At 41.9% G+C, this 15598-nt stretch overlaps 1 protein-coding gene across 6 annotated transcripts in view; it reads left to right on the top strand.

Moving 5' to 3' along the window:
- Positions 1-15598, top strand: part of POU6F2 (POU class 6 homeobox 2) — a 476985-nt gene that overhangs the window by 407638 nt on the left and 53749 nt on the right. For 5 of the 6 annotated variants that reach the window (XM_074379792.1, XM_010341328.3, XM_010341327.3 and 2 more), the window contains one exon: positions 12135-12275. The exons of the other annotated variant lie outside the window; for it this stretch is intronic. In XM_074379792.1, coding sequence (XP_074235893.1) covers positions 12135-12275 — 141 coding nt within the window. The remainder of the gene's footprint in view (positions 1-12134; positions 12276-15598) is intronic. 6 annotated transcript variants of the gene reach the window in all.

Below are 15598 nucleotides of genomic sequence, written 5' to 3'. Positions count from 1 at the left end.
ATGGCTTTGATTTTATTATTCAAAGTTCAATTATTAATTTTTGGTCAGTCAGCAGTTTAGAGTTCCCTTTATATAAAATAAATGAAATTATGTTATAACTTGATGACTACCAATTGGTGGTGTTTCCTGGGCCGCAAAGCTGTTAAGGATAGCTCTTTAATGTTGCATGAGGATGTGAATATTGAGGTGTTTTCATAGCAACAGCCTGCAGGGGAAATGCTCTGCAGGCACTCTGTGCCATATGAACTCAAGCACACCACTCATACATGGACTTCCTATTTTCCTTTTCCCACTTCCTTCTCTGCCTTCAAAGCCCATCTCAGAAGGGTCCTAGCTCCATCTTCTGTCTTAGGTGTGCTGTGGACATTCAGAGCACAGCAGGATTTCTGACATCCCATAATTCCGTACTTATTCTTTCTTCTATTTCCACTGTGTGTCTTTCCCATCTGCTCAGCTGGTCTGTGATTTATCCAGGATTGAGCTCTTATCAGTTGTTTTGTGAAACCTCCGTGACACCCCTCCGCTTTCCCTTACTGAGCTAGCCAGTTACCCAATATGTCCACGGCTCACTTAGTATATCCCTACCCTGATTTGTACCCATTGGCTCTTGTCTGTCTACATATCTGCCTCTCCGATGCTCTGGAACAGGCGTCCCCAAACTTTTTACACAGGGGGCCAGTTCACTGTCCCTCAGACCGTTGGAGGGCCACCACATACTGTGCTCCTCTCACTGATCACCAATGAAAGAGGTGCCCCTTCCTGAAGTGCAGGGAGCCGGATAAATGGCCTCAGGGGGCCGCATGCAGCCCGCGGGCCGTAATTTGGGGACACCTACTCTAGAAGCTTGCGGGGAGAGACCACCCTATCATACCTGACACACAGTCGATGCTGTGTTTGATGATGAATGAGTAGTGAACCAGATCATGCTTCTGTGTGCAGTTACCTCCAGCTGCCCTCCTCCCTCTGATTGCCCTATTGCTCCCAGCTACCTCATCTTCTCCTCTGCCTCCAGTCTGACCCATCCTCACCCAATCCAATTCAATATCCAAGGTGATTATTCTAAAGTTCAGATGTGATCATGTCCCTCCATCATTGCCTATGAACAAAAAGGACAAGTCCATAAAATAATACACAGCATCCTCCCTCTACAAGCCCGTGCCTTACCACGTAATCTGCTGCTTTCCACTTTCTACCTCATGTTCCCCAAAATATCAAAAGTGCCAAACTAGTAGCTCCCCATATACAAAATCCTGTTTCTTAACACCATGCCTTTGATGAAACTATTCCTAGTGGATGAGAAGCCTTTTCCTCTCCCCTTCTCACCGCCCTCACAATCAACTCTGAGCCATACTTGGTGACTTAGTTTCAATGCTGTTCTCCCCAAGAAATCTCCCATATTCCCCACAGCCTGATGAGGGTCCTTTGTCTGGGATCCCTCTGCCCTTCTCTTAAAGCATCGGCTACATGGGGTGACTAGACAGGCAGCACCTCAAGGCATGAGGCTCTTGTCTTGTCCATCTCTGTGTCCCTAGGGGCTGGCACAGAGCCTGCACCTCGGTTAATGGGAACTATCTAATGGACAACACTGTGCTGAAGCTCCAGAAAGACAGAACCTGTGTCTCGGCTTTCTTGGAGCCACTCATCCTTTCTGGTCTTTTTTCTGCACTGAATAGCATCTACTGTCCCTTGTAAGAACTCAGCAAGTGTTGGGAACTAAAGTAAATTTGGCACAGGTGGGTAAAGAGTGTATTGTGCTTTTCTGTAGCTAGAAACTAGAGTAACACCCACTGCTATACTATGGCAAAATTTATTTCTAAAAATTTCCATCACAAGAGTGCTCCCAATCACTTGTTTAAACTGGATGATAGAATATAAAAAAAAAACAGAAAGAGTAATTTTGAAATATCAACAAATTCACCTAACTAATGTGCCATGACAACAAGCAATTGGTAAGAGTAGCACTATTGTATGTAAGTAAGAAAATAGCATGAAACTCAATAAAAAGATAGATTTTTCAGGTTATTAAATGGAGGACTAGACAGAAAAGGAAATGAGATGTGCAGGCTTGTAGTAATACAGTATTTGTCCACATATAACTTGGATAAAATCTGATTTAGAGTTGGTGTGTTTCCATAATGCTGACCTCTCTGCTTCAAAATAAAATAAATGTATTGGGTTAAGTTAAGAGTTAGTTTTCCCCCTCAGCTCTGGGCTTGACTATTTTGTCAGTAAATTTAAAAATAAAAAGAAATGCATCCCTTTGGAGAGTTTATTCTAGTAGTTTGCCACCAGATCATTGTGTGTCAGCCAGACTCATTCATTTTCTTCCCCTCCCTCAAGTGCTCCCTAGCTCCCTAGGTGCGGATCTCATCAACTACTCCACATAACTTGGACCTGGACCCCATGTGGGATCTAGCTCTCTCCCCAGTGTACGTGTAGAACACCTCTTTAGAGTATCCACAAGTACTCATGGAGAGTTCCTTCTGTCTGCCTGCAATGATGTCCAGGCTTTGCGAAGCCATCGGAGTAAAGCCTCACTTTTCAGTCTGCATCCCATGATTTCCAGGAGCCATAGACCATCTCAATGCCTAAGTGGCCTAACACCCCCGAAATCCCACCTCGTTAACTGATGTCACTCTCCAGCACCTGGTCTCAAAACAGCAGCACTTGTACCCAGAGGCACATAGAATCCATCCTTATCTGGGGAACACGGCCCTTTCAGCTTAGGCCCATGCTGCTGTCTATGGGGCTTTGGCCTAGTTCACGAGGCAGGGCTGGGGAGATGCAGGCTCCATAGCCAGACTCTTTCTCCACCACCATATCCAATGATAAACCAACAAACAAACAAGCCTCATTCACTGCTACCCTATCCTTCAGCTCCCAAAGAACCTCAAACCAGGAGACTAAGCCCTCAGCCCCGCCCAGCCCTACCCGATTCCAAGCATAGAATTTCTAGGGCCATCTGGGGATGCAATTTCTTGGTCCAAAATGTCCAGAGAAAAGCTAGGTCTTCACCTTTGGCTGCTAAGTTGAGTTTTATGTCCTGGAATATTCCCAACTAGTAAGAAAGACTTCTCAGTGCCAATTTTGATCTTTCAGGACTCTGCCTGTGCAGCTAAGAGGAAGGCTGCATTTGTTGCTGGTAATTCCCATGACAAATTGACGCATGGAGGTTACACAGCCGCTCTCAGGACTGAGTCACCATAAGTGGAAGGCTCTGGCCAGTTGGTCCAATGTGGCTTGAGAGACTGTAAAGCATATATTTTTGAAAAGAAACATTCAGACAAGTTTGCCTTAAAAATTTCTACTCTTTTCTGTAAATATTAAAGAGTCAAACTTCCACCAAGTTCTCAGTCAGGTAGAGATAGTTTCAACTCACTTCTTCACTTGATAAACATTTATTGAGAGTCTACTGGATGCCTGGCACTGTTGAAAGAGTCAAAGATATAGCAGTGAACCAAAATGCACTTCTAGTGAAAGGGACAAAGAGGATAAACAAATAAGTGAATAGTATAATATCAGACTCCAATAAGTTGTGAAATAAGCAAGACTAGTTGGAGAATTGAAGGGTTTCTTCTTAAAAATTTTTCATTATGGAAAATTGTGAGCCCATGTAAAAGTAGAAAAAATACATTTAATGAGTCATGTAGATCCACTATCCAGTTCCTACAATGATCAAACCAAGACCTGTCTTCCGTATCCCCACCCACCCTCCCACCATGGATTATTCTGAAGCAAATCCTGGACATCATATCATTTGCTTATAAATCCTTTGACATGAATCTCCAAAAGAAAGGGAATGCTATGTAGATAAAGTAGTTACGAAGGGACTCTAAGGAGGTGATCTGGGCGAATGGGAAAAGAAGTTCCACTGGTGGAAACAGCAAAGCAAAGCAAACAGCTGAGGTGGTTGAGGATCTGCAAAAAGGCCAGTGGGACTATCTCAGAGGGAATGAAGAGGAGAGGGGACTCAATCCTAAAACAGAAGTATGACCAGAAGTTCCTAGAAGGAATATAATTATTATAGCAAAACTTATATGGGGCTTATTATACTCCAGGAGCTCTTCTAGTATTTTGCCTATATTAAGTCATCTTCTTCACAACAACCCTACGATGTTATTACCATTATTATGATTCCCATTTTACTACAACTAAAGAAACAGTCACAGACATGTGCAGCTAACTACTGGCAGCCTCAGAATTTGAACCAAAGTAATCTGGTTCCATATTTTAAGTACTTAATCATTTCACTGAGCTGCTTCCACTTTCAAGGCAGAATGATGCATTAATTGCAAGACACATTTCTGGGCAACTTTGAGCAACTCTGAGCTGCCTCTTTCAGATCTCTCTGAACCGCCGTCTCCTCTCCCACTGACTCCTAACCCCAGACTGCCACCCACTCCAGGTCTGGATACTGTTTCCTGGCCAGCTTGTTTTTTTCGACTTTCCTTCTTTTCCCACCCAGATCTTTTTCCCCGTTAATTGTACTCCCTATGAGAGTGGATAATATGATGTCCTTTGCACTATCTGTCATTCACATTATCCCCTCACACAATGCCCAAAACATAGAGGGTACTGAATAAATGCTCAGTCCCACAGGACTGCCCCCCACTTCAGCTGCCAGTTGCAAGTAGTGGGTCCCCAGATTACCCACACTTCTGTCCAATTTGGCTAAAAATTGGGGATTCCTACCACTCCCTCTTCATGCTCAATAATTTGCTATAATGGGTCACAGAACATAGGGAAACATGGCTATCAGTTTATTACAAAAGATACAAAGGAGCAATCAAATGAAGAGACACATAGAAAGGTCTGAGTCAGGTGCAGTGGCTCACACCTGTAATTCCAGTGCTTTGGAAGGCTGAGGCAGGAAGATCACTGGAGCCCAGGAGTTTGAGACCAGACCGGACAATATAGCAAGACCCTATTGCTACAAAATCAGGAAAGGCCAGGAGTGGTAGTATGAACCTATCGTCCCATCGATTCGAGAGGCTGAGGTGGGAGGATGGCTTCAGTCCCAGAGTTTGAGGCTGCAGTGATTTATGACTAGACAACAGGACTCTAGCCTGGGCAACAAAGGGAGACCCTGTCTCAGGAATTTAAAAGAAAAAAAAAAGGAGCCAGGCACGGTGTATCAGGCCTGTATTCCCAGCACTTTGGGAGGCTGAGGTGCATGGATTACCTGAGGTCAGGTGTTCAAGACCAGCCTGACCAGCATGGTGAAACCCCATCTCTACTAAAAATACAAAAATTAGCTGGACATGGTGTCAGGCACCTGTAATTCCAGCTACTCAGGACGCTGAGGCAGAAGAATAGCTAGAACCTGGGAGGCGGAGGTTGCAGTAAGCAGAGATCATGCCACTACACTCCAGTCCGGGGGACAGAGAGAGACTCCGTCTCAAAATAAAAATTTTTAAAAAAAGCTTCAAGGGGTCCAGAGTGCAGGAGCTTCTGCCCCCAGGGAGTTCGGTGTGTACCACCCTCCCAGCCCATGGATACATTCACCAACCAGGAACTCTCCAAATCCATTGTATAGGGTTCCATTATGAAGGCATGAGTGCTGAAATCATTGGCCACTGGAGATTAGCTCAATCCCAGCCTCTCTACCTTCTCATTCGGCTCGGAGTAGGGCTGTAAATTCAATCCCTGTAGTCACAGGGCTGGCTTCTCTGCCAGCCAGCTCGATTTCTCCTAGAGCCACCTCATTAACGTAAACTCGAATGTGGTTGAAAGAGAGCTTATAAAGAATAACAAAATCTGTTTCTCTTACCCCTATCACTTAGAAATTCCAAGAGTTTAGGAGTTCTGTGTCAGAAACTGGGGATGAAGACAAAATATATATTTCTTATTATGTCACAAAAATGATACATTCCACCCAGATCTCCTGGAATCCTTTTTCCATGAGTTGCCCCTACACCTTTGCTGGGCTTTCAATGACCTGCATCTGAAACCTTTCTTCCAAGGACTTGCTCGGGCTTCAGAATCCATTTGATCCCAAGAGCAAAGGGCCAGCAGTGTCTGGGCATTGCCAACCTCATCTTCACCCCATAGGCTGTTAACCAAGGACTGTCAGATATAGGGTATGACAGCCCAGCTTCCTTCCCATAGGAGGGACAATGCTGAGACCCTACACACACTCCAGAGCCTCCCACTGGGTCAGGTTTCCTCCCTTCTCTTTTCTGTTTCTGGAAAATCTGAACAAAAACCTTAGGTTACCTTAAAAATTCCTCCATTAGCCAATATGGCTGTACATTGGAGCACTCACAGAAAGTTACTATACTTCCACTTTTGCCATTAAATAAAGATAAAATATAGTTAATTCTGAAACTATACCTAAATCTTGGGATTTTACATTGGTGAGTCAAAAGGTTGTAAGACTATCTCCGTAGTTTGTCTAAAGATGGGATCCTTGCCACACAGCCATGAAAAATTCGGCACACAATTTGAAGGGTGAGAAAAATGGGATTCATTGTGCAAAAAGGAGGGAAAAAAGGAAACAGGGACCCTCTGCAAAGCCAGAGACCCTGCTGCTGTGCTTCCCTATTGAATCCCAGCTTCCACCCAGGAAGAGGAGGCGCCAGGCTCCTCCCAGCTGCAAACAGTGTGGATTTCTGTGGCTCCACCCCAGTGCACATTCCTCCCAGTGCTCAGGCTAGTTAGTTGGAGTTTCCCTGGGGACCCCGTCCCACCTGGCTGTCTCAAAACGTCTTTTAGGATGTTGCATTGCCTCAGAGGTATCTTTCAATCTCAAGCACCCCAGCCCCAGAGATCTCTCAGCAGTGGTCAAAGGAGACTTCCAATTGGTTGGCAGAGAGTGGAAAGGTCAGCATCTAGCACGTGCTACCGCTACAGGGAAGGGTGGACAGAGAGTGAGCAGCAAATCTTGGCTCAATACTGGAACTCGCAAAATTGTTTTTCTAACTGTTAGGAGGATGTTATAACACAACAATAATGATGAGACCCTGGGTGAAAAATTTGCAGGATAAAATACACATCAAACACGTTGTTGGGATTATCATGGCCACTCTTTCCATGTTTGTCTGCCGATAATTTTAACAGAAGACTTGTGGGTAAGATGTGGAAGTACTGATTTGGTTAGAAGAATCCCAAGGAACCAAGAGACACTTTTTCATACATATAGAAAAAGTCAAGGTCCTAATGTATGTAAATGAACTCAAAAGCTGCATTTGCCCTGCTGTTCCTAGGCAGCCACGGCCGAGTCATTTCAAACCTGAAATGAAGAGTGAATAGTGATGAATGCATTTATGAATATCCTCGTCTGAAAACAAATGGCACCACAGTTCCAGGGTTCTAAATTGAAAAGTTAGTAGCAAAAAAGAGCTGCTCCAAAATCCATACTCTATAAAATCCACATAGCTCATGAAGAGAATGATAGAACTATAGATCATGGGCAATTATGCTCCAAAGAAAGGTTTTGAGCCAGCTGCATTCCTAAGTCCCTCTTAGAATAAAGACAAAAATATAGGAATATAAAACCATAGCTAAATTGCCTCATCATGCTGCCATATTTTTGTAAATGGGATTTATAACAATAGGATCATACAATCAGCTCATTTGCATGAAAAATATTGTGACTACTAATGTTCAGATTTAAGGAAACTGAATTATTTCCAGGATGCAAACTAGGCGTCTTTCAGAGAAAGAGAATACAGGACATGACTTAAGAGAAAAACCTTCTTCCATCATGTGATATTATCTAAGGTGACATCCATATGACCTCATCTAAGGGTGCTCCTTGGGGAGACTTCATCAAAGCTTTTTTTCTCATCACCATTTAGTGTACACGGACAGCAAGGGGATGCACCAAGTATATATGGATTTATTCTTATTATAAGATAAGCACCAAATATCCATATTGATATGTAGACATAGAAATAAATCACTGTAAATCCCAAAGGAATTTTTTTTTTTTTTGCAAATCTTTTTCCTGCATTCCCTCACTATCAAATCAGCAATTGTGAGATGGACTCATTCACAATGTTTACCTTGATGTGAGGCAGGAATTAAACTCCAAAATGGGTGCCCTAATGGAAATCTAACAAATGTTGCAAACTAAGGGTGAGGAAAACATAGTATAAATAAGGTAATGTCTTGTCTTCTCTTGCTGTCACCTACTAACCCTGGCTTCAGACTATAAGCACTACTTTCTCTACAGGTGAACTAATCCCATCAAATTGGACAGGCCCAAGACAAACAGATGAAGCCCTGTTTTAAATACTTTTTGCTTATGCTATCTACTCTGAAATACTTTTACACATCCTTCAAGCTGATCTTTTTTTATTAAAAAAAAAAAGTTAAATAAAACTGCTGTAAAAATAGGGAAGTTACCCTTGTTCATATTATTTCCAAAGAAAAAATATATTTATGGAGGTCAGTTCTAATTCTAAGTGGATTAATTCAAAATCTTCATGCACAGTATAAACCATGAGAATATTAGCTAGTATTTATTAAGAAAATAATATATGCTAGGTATTTATTCTAACACTTTTGAATGTGTTATCTCATTTAATTCTCATCCTAACCCTGTGCGTGATATTCTTTTTATACCCATTTTCCCATAAGAAAATGAGGCATGGTTTATTTAAAGTCACAAACTAAGGCAGTCTGTTTTCAGGGCTGATGCCCTCACCTACATTAAAGGGTGAGCAGGGGAATATGAGGCTTGGAGCCCTTCCTCACTGGCATAAAACTACTTTAAAAAATTATTCTGTTATTGTAGTCTCTAAAATTCCAGGGAGGAGAAAACTGTCTTAAGTTATCAATGCTTCTCTTAGTGGGTTTTTAGACTCCAGAAGTAAAACTTGATGTATTCAACGCCCAGAATCCATTTGTATATAACATAAAAACTCCAGCCCTTTGCAAATCCTTCCTTTGGAAAGCTTCCACATTTATAAACAAGCATACACCAGAATTCATCATGTCTTTTAAGCTGGTCTGTTGAAAACAAGAACATGTATTATAGTCAGACTTCATTTGGGGCATCCTTTGCTGGTTGGGTACATTGGCAATGAAAGATCTGAAGGCATAAACTTGGCAGCAGCTTCAAAATATCCTGTTGGTCCTGGAACGATAACATGCTCGTTATGTGCATTTATTGTGCCTGGGCTCCCCGCTGTCCAAATCTACCCAGAGTCTCCAATCAAGAAGTATTGATAAGAGCCGTGCTAACATGATATGACTGGGGACAATACAGAGTGACATGACCCGAGGTGATGAGAAAAACATGTGTGGTTTCCTGACCACCCCCTCCCCTTCTCTGCCACATATTTTAATACATATTACATCCCTGCCTTGGCAGTCACAGACAGAGAAGCCAAAAGATATGTAGGAAACTGCATCCATCACCACCACCAATGGACTTTCTGGAACGCTGTCAGCTTACAGATTGGCCTGTACCCACTGTCTGTGCACACCACACCCTGTCACTGTGGTTCTAGCTTTAGTTCTACAGGGAAGCAAGGCATCTCCCTGGAGCCCAGACAACTTCCACAAAGACTTACTGGAATACTGGGTAGGAAGTAAAGAGTCATTCAAGTTGGCATTTGCTTCATTAAGAGGGAAAGGCAGCAAAAGGAGGACCAAATTAGGCTTTAAGCTAGGACTAGAATATAGAGGAAATAAACATTTAAAATAAGCCAAATCTATATATTTGTGGTTGCCAAGCAACCTTCCAAAGCAGTTGACGTGCACCCATTTCTGGCCCCAAAACACAAAGGCTCAGAAGCCCACTTTTAAGTAGAGACTTTATTTTGTATTCAGAATGATTGTTTATCCTTTATGCAATACCTGAATTTGCAGCAAACTGCATGAGACTACAGCTGAACAACACACTGGTGTCCTAGACGTAGGAAATTCTCAATCTATACTATTGTATCTGGGGAATAATTCCATAATTTCCTGTAAGAATTTTTGATCAACCTAGATATTAGGGAAATGCCTTAAAATTAATAAAGGTATTTTCTCTTCATTAAACATAAATAATTGCCTATCTCCTTCAGAGAGCATTCTGTATGTAGATGTTCAAATTGTTCACTCAAAATTCACGGACAAAATTGCATATTCAACACTAAGATCCAACTGAACATAATTTAATACATTTGTTGAGGATAAAGAAGCTTATTTTGAGATATTCCTGAAACTCAAGAATTTCATTATGATTTCGACTTGTACTGCATGAAAGAAATGTAAACATGGCAATTGACAGATGACTTAAGAATGTGGTACGAGTGGGCAGTGTCTGTACCGGCAGTTTGGAGACAGTATTTCCCAACCAGTCCTCTCACTTCGGAAATGGAAAAAAAAAAAAGAACACATTATGAACTCTTCTCACTTCAGGTAGTCTACAGACAAGGAGAGTTACTTCTGGATGCATACCGTTACCCCATTTACCCTATAAAAACATACTCAAATATCAAGATCAAGGCCAAACTGAATTTTAAATCCCATGGTGGTAATCTGGGATAAGACAGGGTTTCTCTTTAGGCTGACGAATGAGAATTTTTTTCTCCTTAAAAAGAAAATCATGATTGTCTTTTAGGAGAGAGATAAAGGCAAAAGACATAAAGTAATCAACTTAAATGGATTTTCATTTAAAAAATGTGCTGGGTCAACAGAATTACTGGAGAACAAGTCATGTGAAATTTAGTTATAAATGAATGAAGAAACCAATAAGATAAAGGTATCACATTAATGAAAAAAAATTATTAAATTCCTGTCCTTTTTGATGTTTTTCTCTGATAATTAGTATTTCCTTCTTCATAAGATGATATGATCTGTAGGAAAATTTGTAAAGAAATTTAAAAATAAAATATGGTTTGAGGGAAAGAAAGCGGGAAGAAGAAAAGGGCAGAGAGAAGAGAAGCTGAGACAGAAAATGTAGAAAGGAAAGTTTAAAAAGTGGCATTTTTAGAACAGGTTTCAGGACTTGAATTAGGTATGGTCTTAATTTTTTTTCCACCAAGTCTTAGTCTTGGCAGGTTTCTGGGGGGAAAAATGCAGGAATTTCATGGATGTGGGAACTGGTGATGGAAAATGCATTATTTTCAACACAACAATTGTTGTACTTGAGAGGAACTATATGGGGAAAAAATAATACTCTAGAATAAATACAAATGAAATTCATGTATCAAAACCAATACTGTGAAAATAGTTTAAATGTTTCTTGAATTTATATCTAGTCATTAACCTAAATGCAGATTTTAGTTCAAGCCACACTTCTGCCTCATGGTCAGAAGGCCTGAAAACCTGTGACGTGGAAAATTGGCAGGAAGGAGAATATTGAATTGGTCTCCACGGAAAAACAAATTTTGGCAGCCATAACCTCCTCCCTGGCAGGTCTCTCTCCCCCTCTCTCTTTCTTCCTCCTAGTTTCAATCTTGTCCCAGGAAAGAGGCAGAGGAAAGACCGTATAACAGCTACAACAGCAAGCAGCTGTCAATCTGACCATTCATCAAACAACCTTTCTCATTGGCCTTGAATCCTATGGGTAGGGTAAAGCCCCAAAAATGTCCCAGCCCTGGACTCACCCTCTGGAGCACGGAAGCCGTAGATTTCCATTTCTACTGCCTTTGGTTTCCTTCTCCTCTCAATCAAGAAAGTGAGGTGGATCACCTGCCTCACCCAATGTCCCGGAAACAAACTGTAATTAACAAATGGAAATGATGAATTCATTCGCAGAAATCCTAAAAATCTATTCCTCTCTTTCCCCAATCCCCATCCTGTTTTACTCCTCTATTCTGTCTGGTTACCTCAGGAAAAGTAGGCATTTCCTCAGAGTTTTATTTAATCTAGAGGACTTCTCCGAAATCATTTCTCCACCCGGGAAGACCCTAACAGCCCACCTTACCCCTGAAGTTCAAGCTCATTCCCTCCTGGGCAAGCCCTAAACCCAGACTCCGTTAAGCTGCCCAAGATTTTCCTTCCAGCCTCATTTCCATCATCCCCCTAACCCCAGAGCTTCCAGGAGGAATGTTCGCCACACCCCTTCGGTGGGTTCCAGGCCCTATGCATGAGTGAATTGAGGCGAGAACTACCTCCCCCAAGTCAATGTTGTGTCCGTGTGCTGTGCCTGTGCCTCTCGGTGGTTTTCACGGTGATCTTTTCTCTCTTTGCAGCTGGTTAATAATCCACTAGCAAGTCAGGCTGCCGCGGCTGCAGCAGCCATGAGCTCCATAGCAAGCTCACAGGCCTTTGGCAATGCTCTCTCCAGTCTTCAGGGGGTCACAGGTCAACTAGTTACTAATGCACAAGGACAGGTGAGTGGGAGATGGGAACAAGAGTGCATTTTTATGGCAGATTGAACTCGGAAAGGAAATGAATTTCTTTTGCATGACAGTGATATGTAACCGCATCTATTCGAGGCAAATAAATAATGTTTACTAGCAATGTCAAGAATAGGAGAAGGGTTGGGAGGTGTTTCTATATTTTAGAAGCAAGGTTTGTTTGTTTTTTTTCCTACCTCTAGATTGTCAAAGTTTTATTTTGTTTTTATCTCTATGCTATGACTCATGTTATGACCTTATATGAAGAAGTTACTTTTCATTACAGGGGCATTCTTTAAAAAAAAAAAAAAAAAAAAAAGTTATATCTTAAAAACAAAATGTCAGTTTTGCTTTTTTTTACTTTTCACTTAAAGAAAAACTTGGATAAGGAGGGAAACTGATCCATTTCCTTCCCTAATTGCTGTGAGATACCTAAATTAGTCTTAACAAAGCCAATGTCTGAATGTATGGGAAGGCGATGAAGAGGTCTTATAAAAGCAACAAAGCAAAGGGGTGCGTTAGAATGAAGCCACTTGCAAGTCAGCCCCATGGTCCTAGGCCTCCTGCCAATTCCCACAGAAGCCCAACAGCCTCTGGCATGCTTGTTGATTTACTTCAGTATGTCAGGGGCAGTAAACCTTCCTCACATCAGGAGAGAGGGTCTGTCCCCTTACACTGCTAACGTGCCCACGTATCACCAAGAAACTGGCAGAGCTTCAGATGACCCAATAAACCCCAAAGCCGCATAGGAAGCAAACAAAGTGAAGCTGATGATCTCAGGGGAGCCTTCCATCCGAAGGCCTGACTCAGTGGTTAGGATCTAGTGTGACTGTTTAGGATCCTGAAATCAAAGGGAGAAGGAGCTAGTATTCTCACAAAGCTTTTCTTCCCCCAGCCTTATTTATTTGCCAGCAGTGTGTTCACATACTCCCTGCTTGGCCTGCTCTGTGGAGAGCAGGAATTTTGATGTCTTGAACCCTGTTTTTATTTTACATAAAGAGTAAACAAAGATGCATTATAAGCTAAATCGTCTCCGTCTACGTCCCAGGAAAAAAAGCTGACCTTGTTTGATTTCCTGGGCGGGTGCAGGATTGTCCCGTCAGAACCCCGAGGGCTGAACGATGGAGCTTGTCAAAGAGAGGCCCCATGTAATGAATCATCTTATCACAGGTGCACACCACACATATTAAAGGAGGGTTGTATGAACACTGTGCCCTCTACAGTAACCTTTCAATGTCTGCTTTAACCCTTGTTCCAATCCCTTTTCATCAAAGGATCATTTTATGCAGCTGGCTTTAAATGGAGGCTCTCAAAAGCCTATTAAGATTTCTGGAAGGACGGGGTATTGGTGTGAAGGAAAAGTTGGTTTTAATATCTATAACTCATACTCACATCAGGTCACCGCTTCCTAGAACTGTGCCCAGAAATAGGACACACTGCCTCACTCTTGCCAGGCAGTTGGCCCTTGAGATGTAAATTTTAGGAGTTCAAGAAACCATATCCACTGACAGGTATTTCCTCTGATTTTTCTGTTCCTACATAGAAGTAAAATACACTGCTATGCTCCACCACTTGAACATTTGTGATGCAAAAAATTCATTATATAGAAGGAATTATTAGGAATTTATTCTTCTGATGATTTAAAGGCTGAATGCTTTGCCAATTAGATATTCTCAGGGGCTAGAGTTACCACCTTTTCTTTATGGGCCTTTGCCAAACCCCAGGGATAGCTCTCCCAGCCCATAAGTTTCCATTAGAAAATGATCTTCCAGATAGAAGATTGGTTGGTATTGTGCATACATTGAATAAGAGTTAACTTTAAAGTATCTTATTTTAGAAACTGTGGTATGATCGTTTATTTGCTGTGGTACACAAACCTCCTAAAGTGGAAAAAAAAATTACATTCACAGAGAAATCAATAATGCCCACTCATGAAATCCTGTCTAAGTTTTAACATATGTGCTCCATGGGGTCATGTCTTCCATGTAGTGCTGAAAGAGTTCAAGAGTTAAAATACTCAAACTTCCAGCGGATAATTGACCATATTCATGTAGCAATATGGTTGGGCTTTTTGGTTGTTGTTTTTTTTTCCCTGATGTTAAGAATATAAACATGGTTATCATCCCAGGAAAAGGTGCATGTCCTGCATCTGTTGGCACAGAGATACTTTTGTGAGCCTGTGAAGTGGGGTGAACAGCTTGTGGTCAAATTACACCAAACGAGGCAAAAGTTATGCTTTTTTGGTTTTGCGTGTTTGTGCATATTCCTTTGGTTTATGTTAATGTGGCATAAAAGGTAGCAATACATTGGAACCAGATTCTTAAAATTAGCCTTGCTCAAAATGCCATTTAAAATAGGATTACTCCACCAACCCATATTCAATTCCTTAAAAATCTCCATAGCACTTTTCCCAGAAAAGATACAGAGAAAAACTCTGAATATATTTAAAGATTCTTTCATCTGAGATCTTTACATCAACTATTGTTTACATTTGGAAGTTCATCCAGGAGTAATCACATTAAAATCTAAACCTAAGTGTGAAAAGCATGTTTTACTCTACTGAGAGTTTCGTGAAGTTAGGTCTGTTCAGAAGGGATGGGGTGAGATGGGAGTCCTATTATCAGAAATATTCTGATCCTTGTTCCCCTCCTGCTAGATTCTTTTGGCTACCCGAAAACAAAAGGCAAGATTGGCCAGTAGTTAAGACTTTGGATTCAGAACCACCTGGGATTGGGTTTAGGCTCCACCTCTTTCTAGTTTTTTTATCTTGGAACCATGACTTAACCTACCTAAAGTCACAGCTTCTTTCTTTCTTTCTTTCTTTTTTAATTGTACTTTAGCTTCTGGGGTACATGTGCAGATCATGTAAGATTGTTGCATTGCTACATTCATGGCAATGTGTTTTGCTGCCTCCATCCCCCCATTACCCATACCTGACATTTCTCCCCACATTATCCCTCCCCACGCTCCCTCCCACTGTCCCTCCCCAGCACCCCCCACAACGAACCCCAGTGTGTGATGCTCCCCTCCCTGTGTCCAGGTGTTCTCGTTGTTCATCACCCACCTATGAGTGAGAACATGTGGTGTTTGCTTTTCTGTTCTTGTGTCAGTTTGCTGAGAATGATGGTTTCCAGACGTTTAAATAGAACCTATATGAGGCAGCCATGAGACATACCCTGTCTCACAGGGCCCACAGCCTATGCCACTGGTGCACATTTGCAGTGCAAGCAGTCTTAAGGCTGCCTCCTCAGCTGGGCAGATGCCAACTCCACATGGGGAGACATGCCAGAATCTTCCTTCAGGCTCTTGGCCCTCAA

The sequence above is a fragment of the Saimiri boliviensis genome, chromosome 10, assembly GCF_048565385.1.
Source record: "Saimiri boliviensis isolate mSaiBol1 chromosome 10, mSaiBol1.pri, whole genome shotgun sequence".
NCBI classification, from domain to species: domain Eukaryota; kingdom Metazoa; phylum Chordata; class Mammalia; order Primates; family Cebidae; genus Saimiri; species Saimiri boliviensis.
The sequence above is the reverse complement of the archived record's forward strand: the minus strand, read 5'-3'. Positions and strand labels throughout refer to the sequence as shown.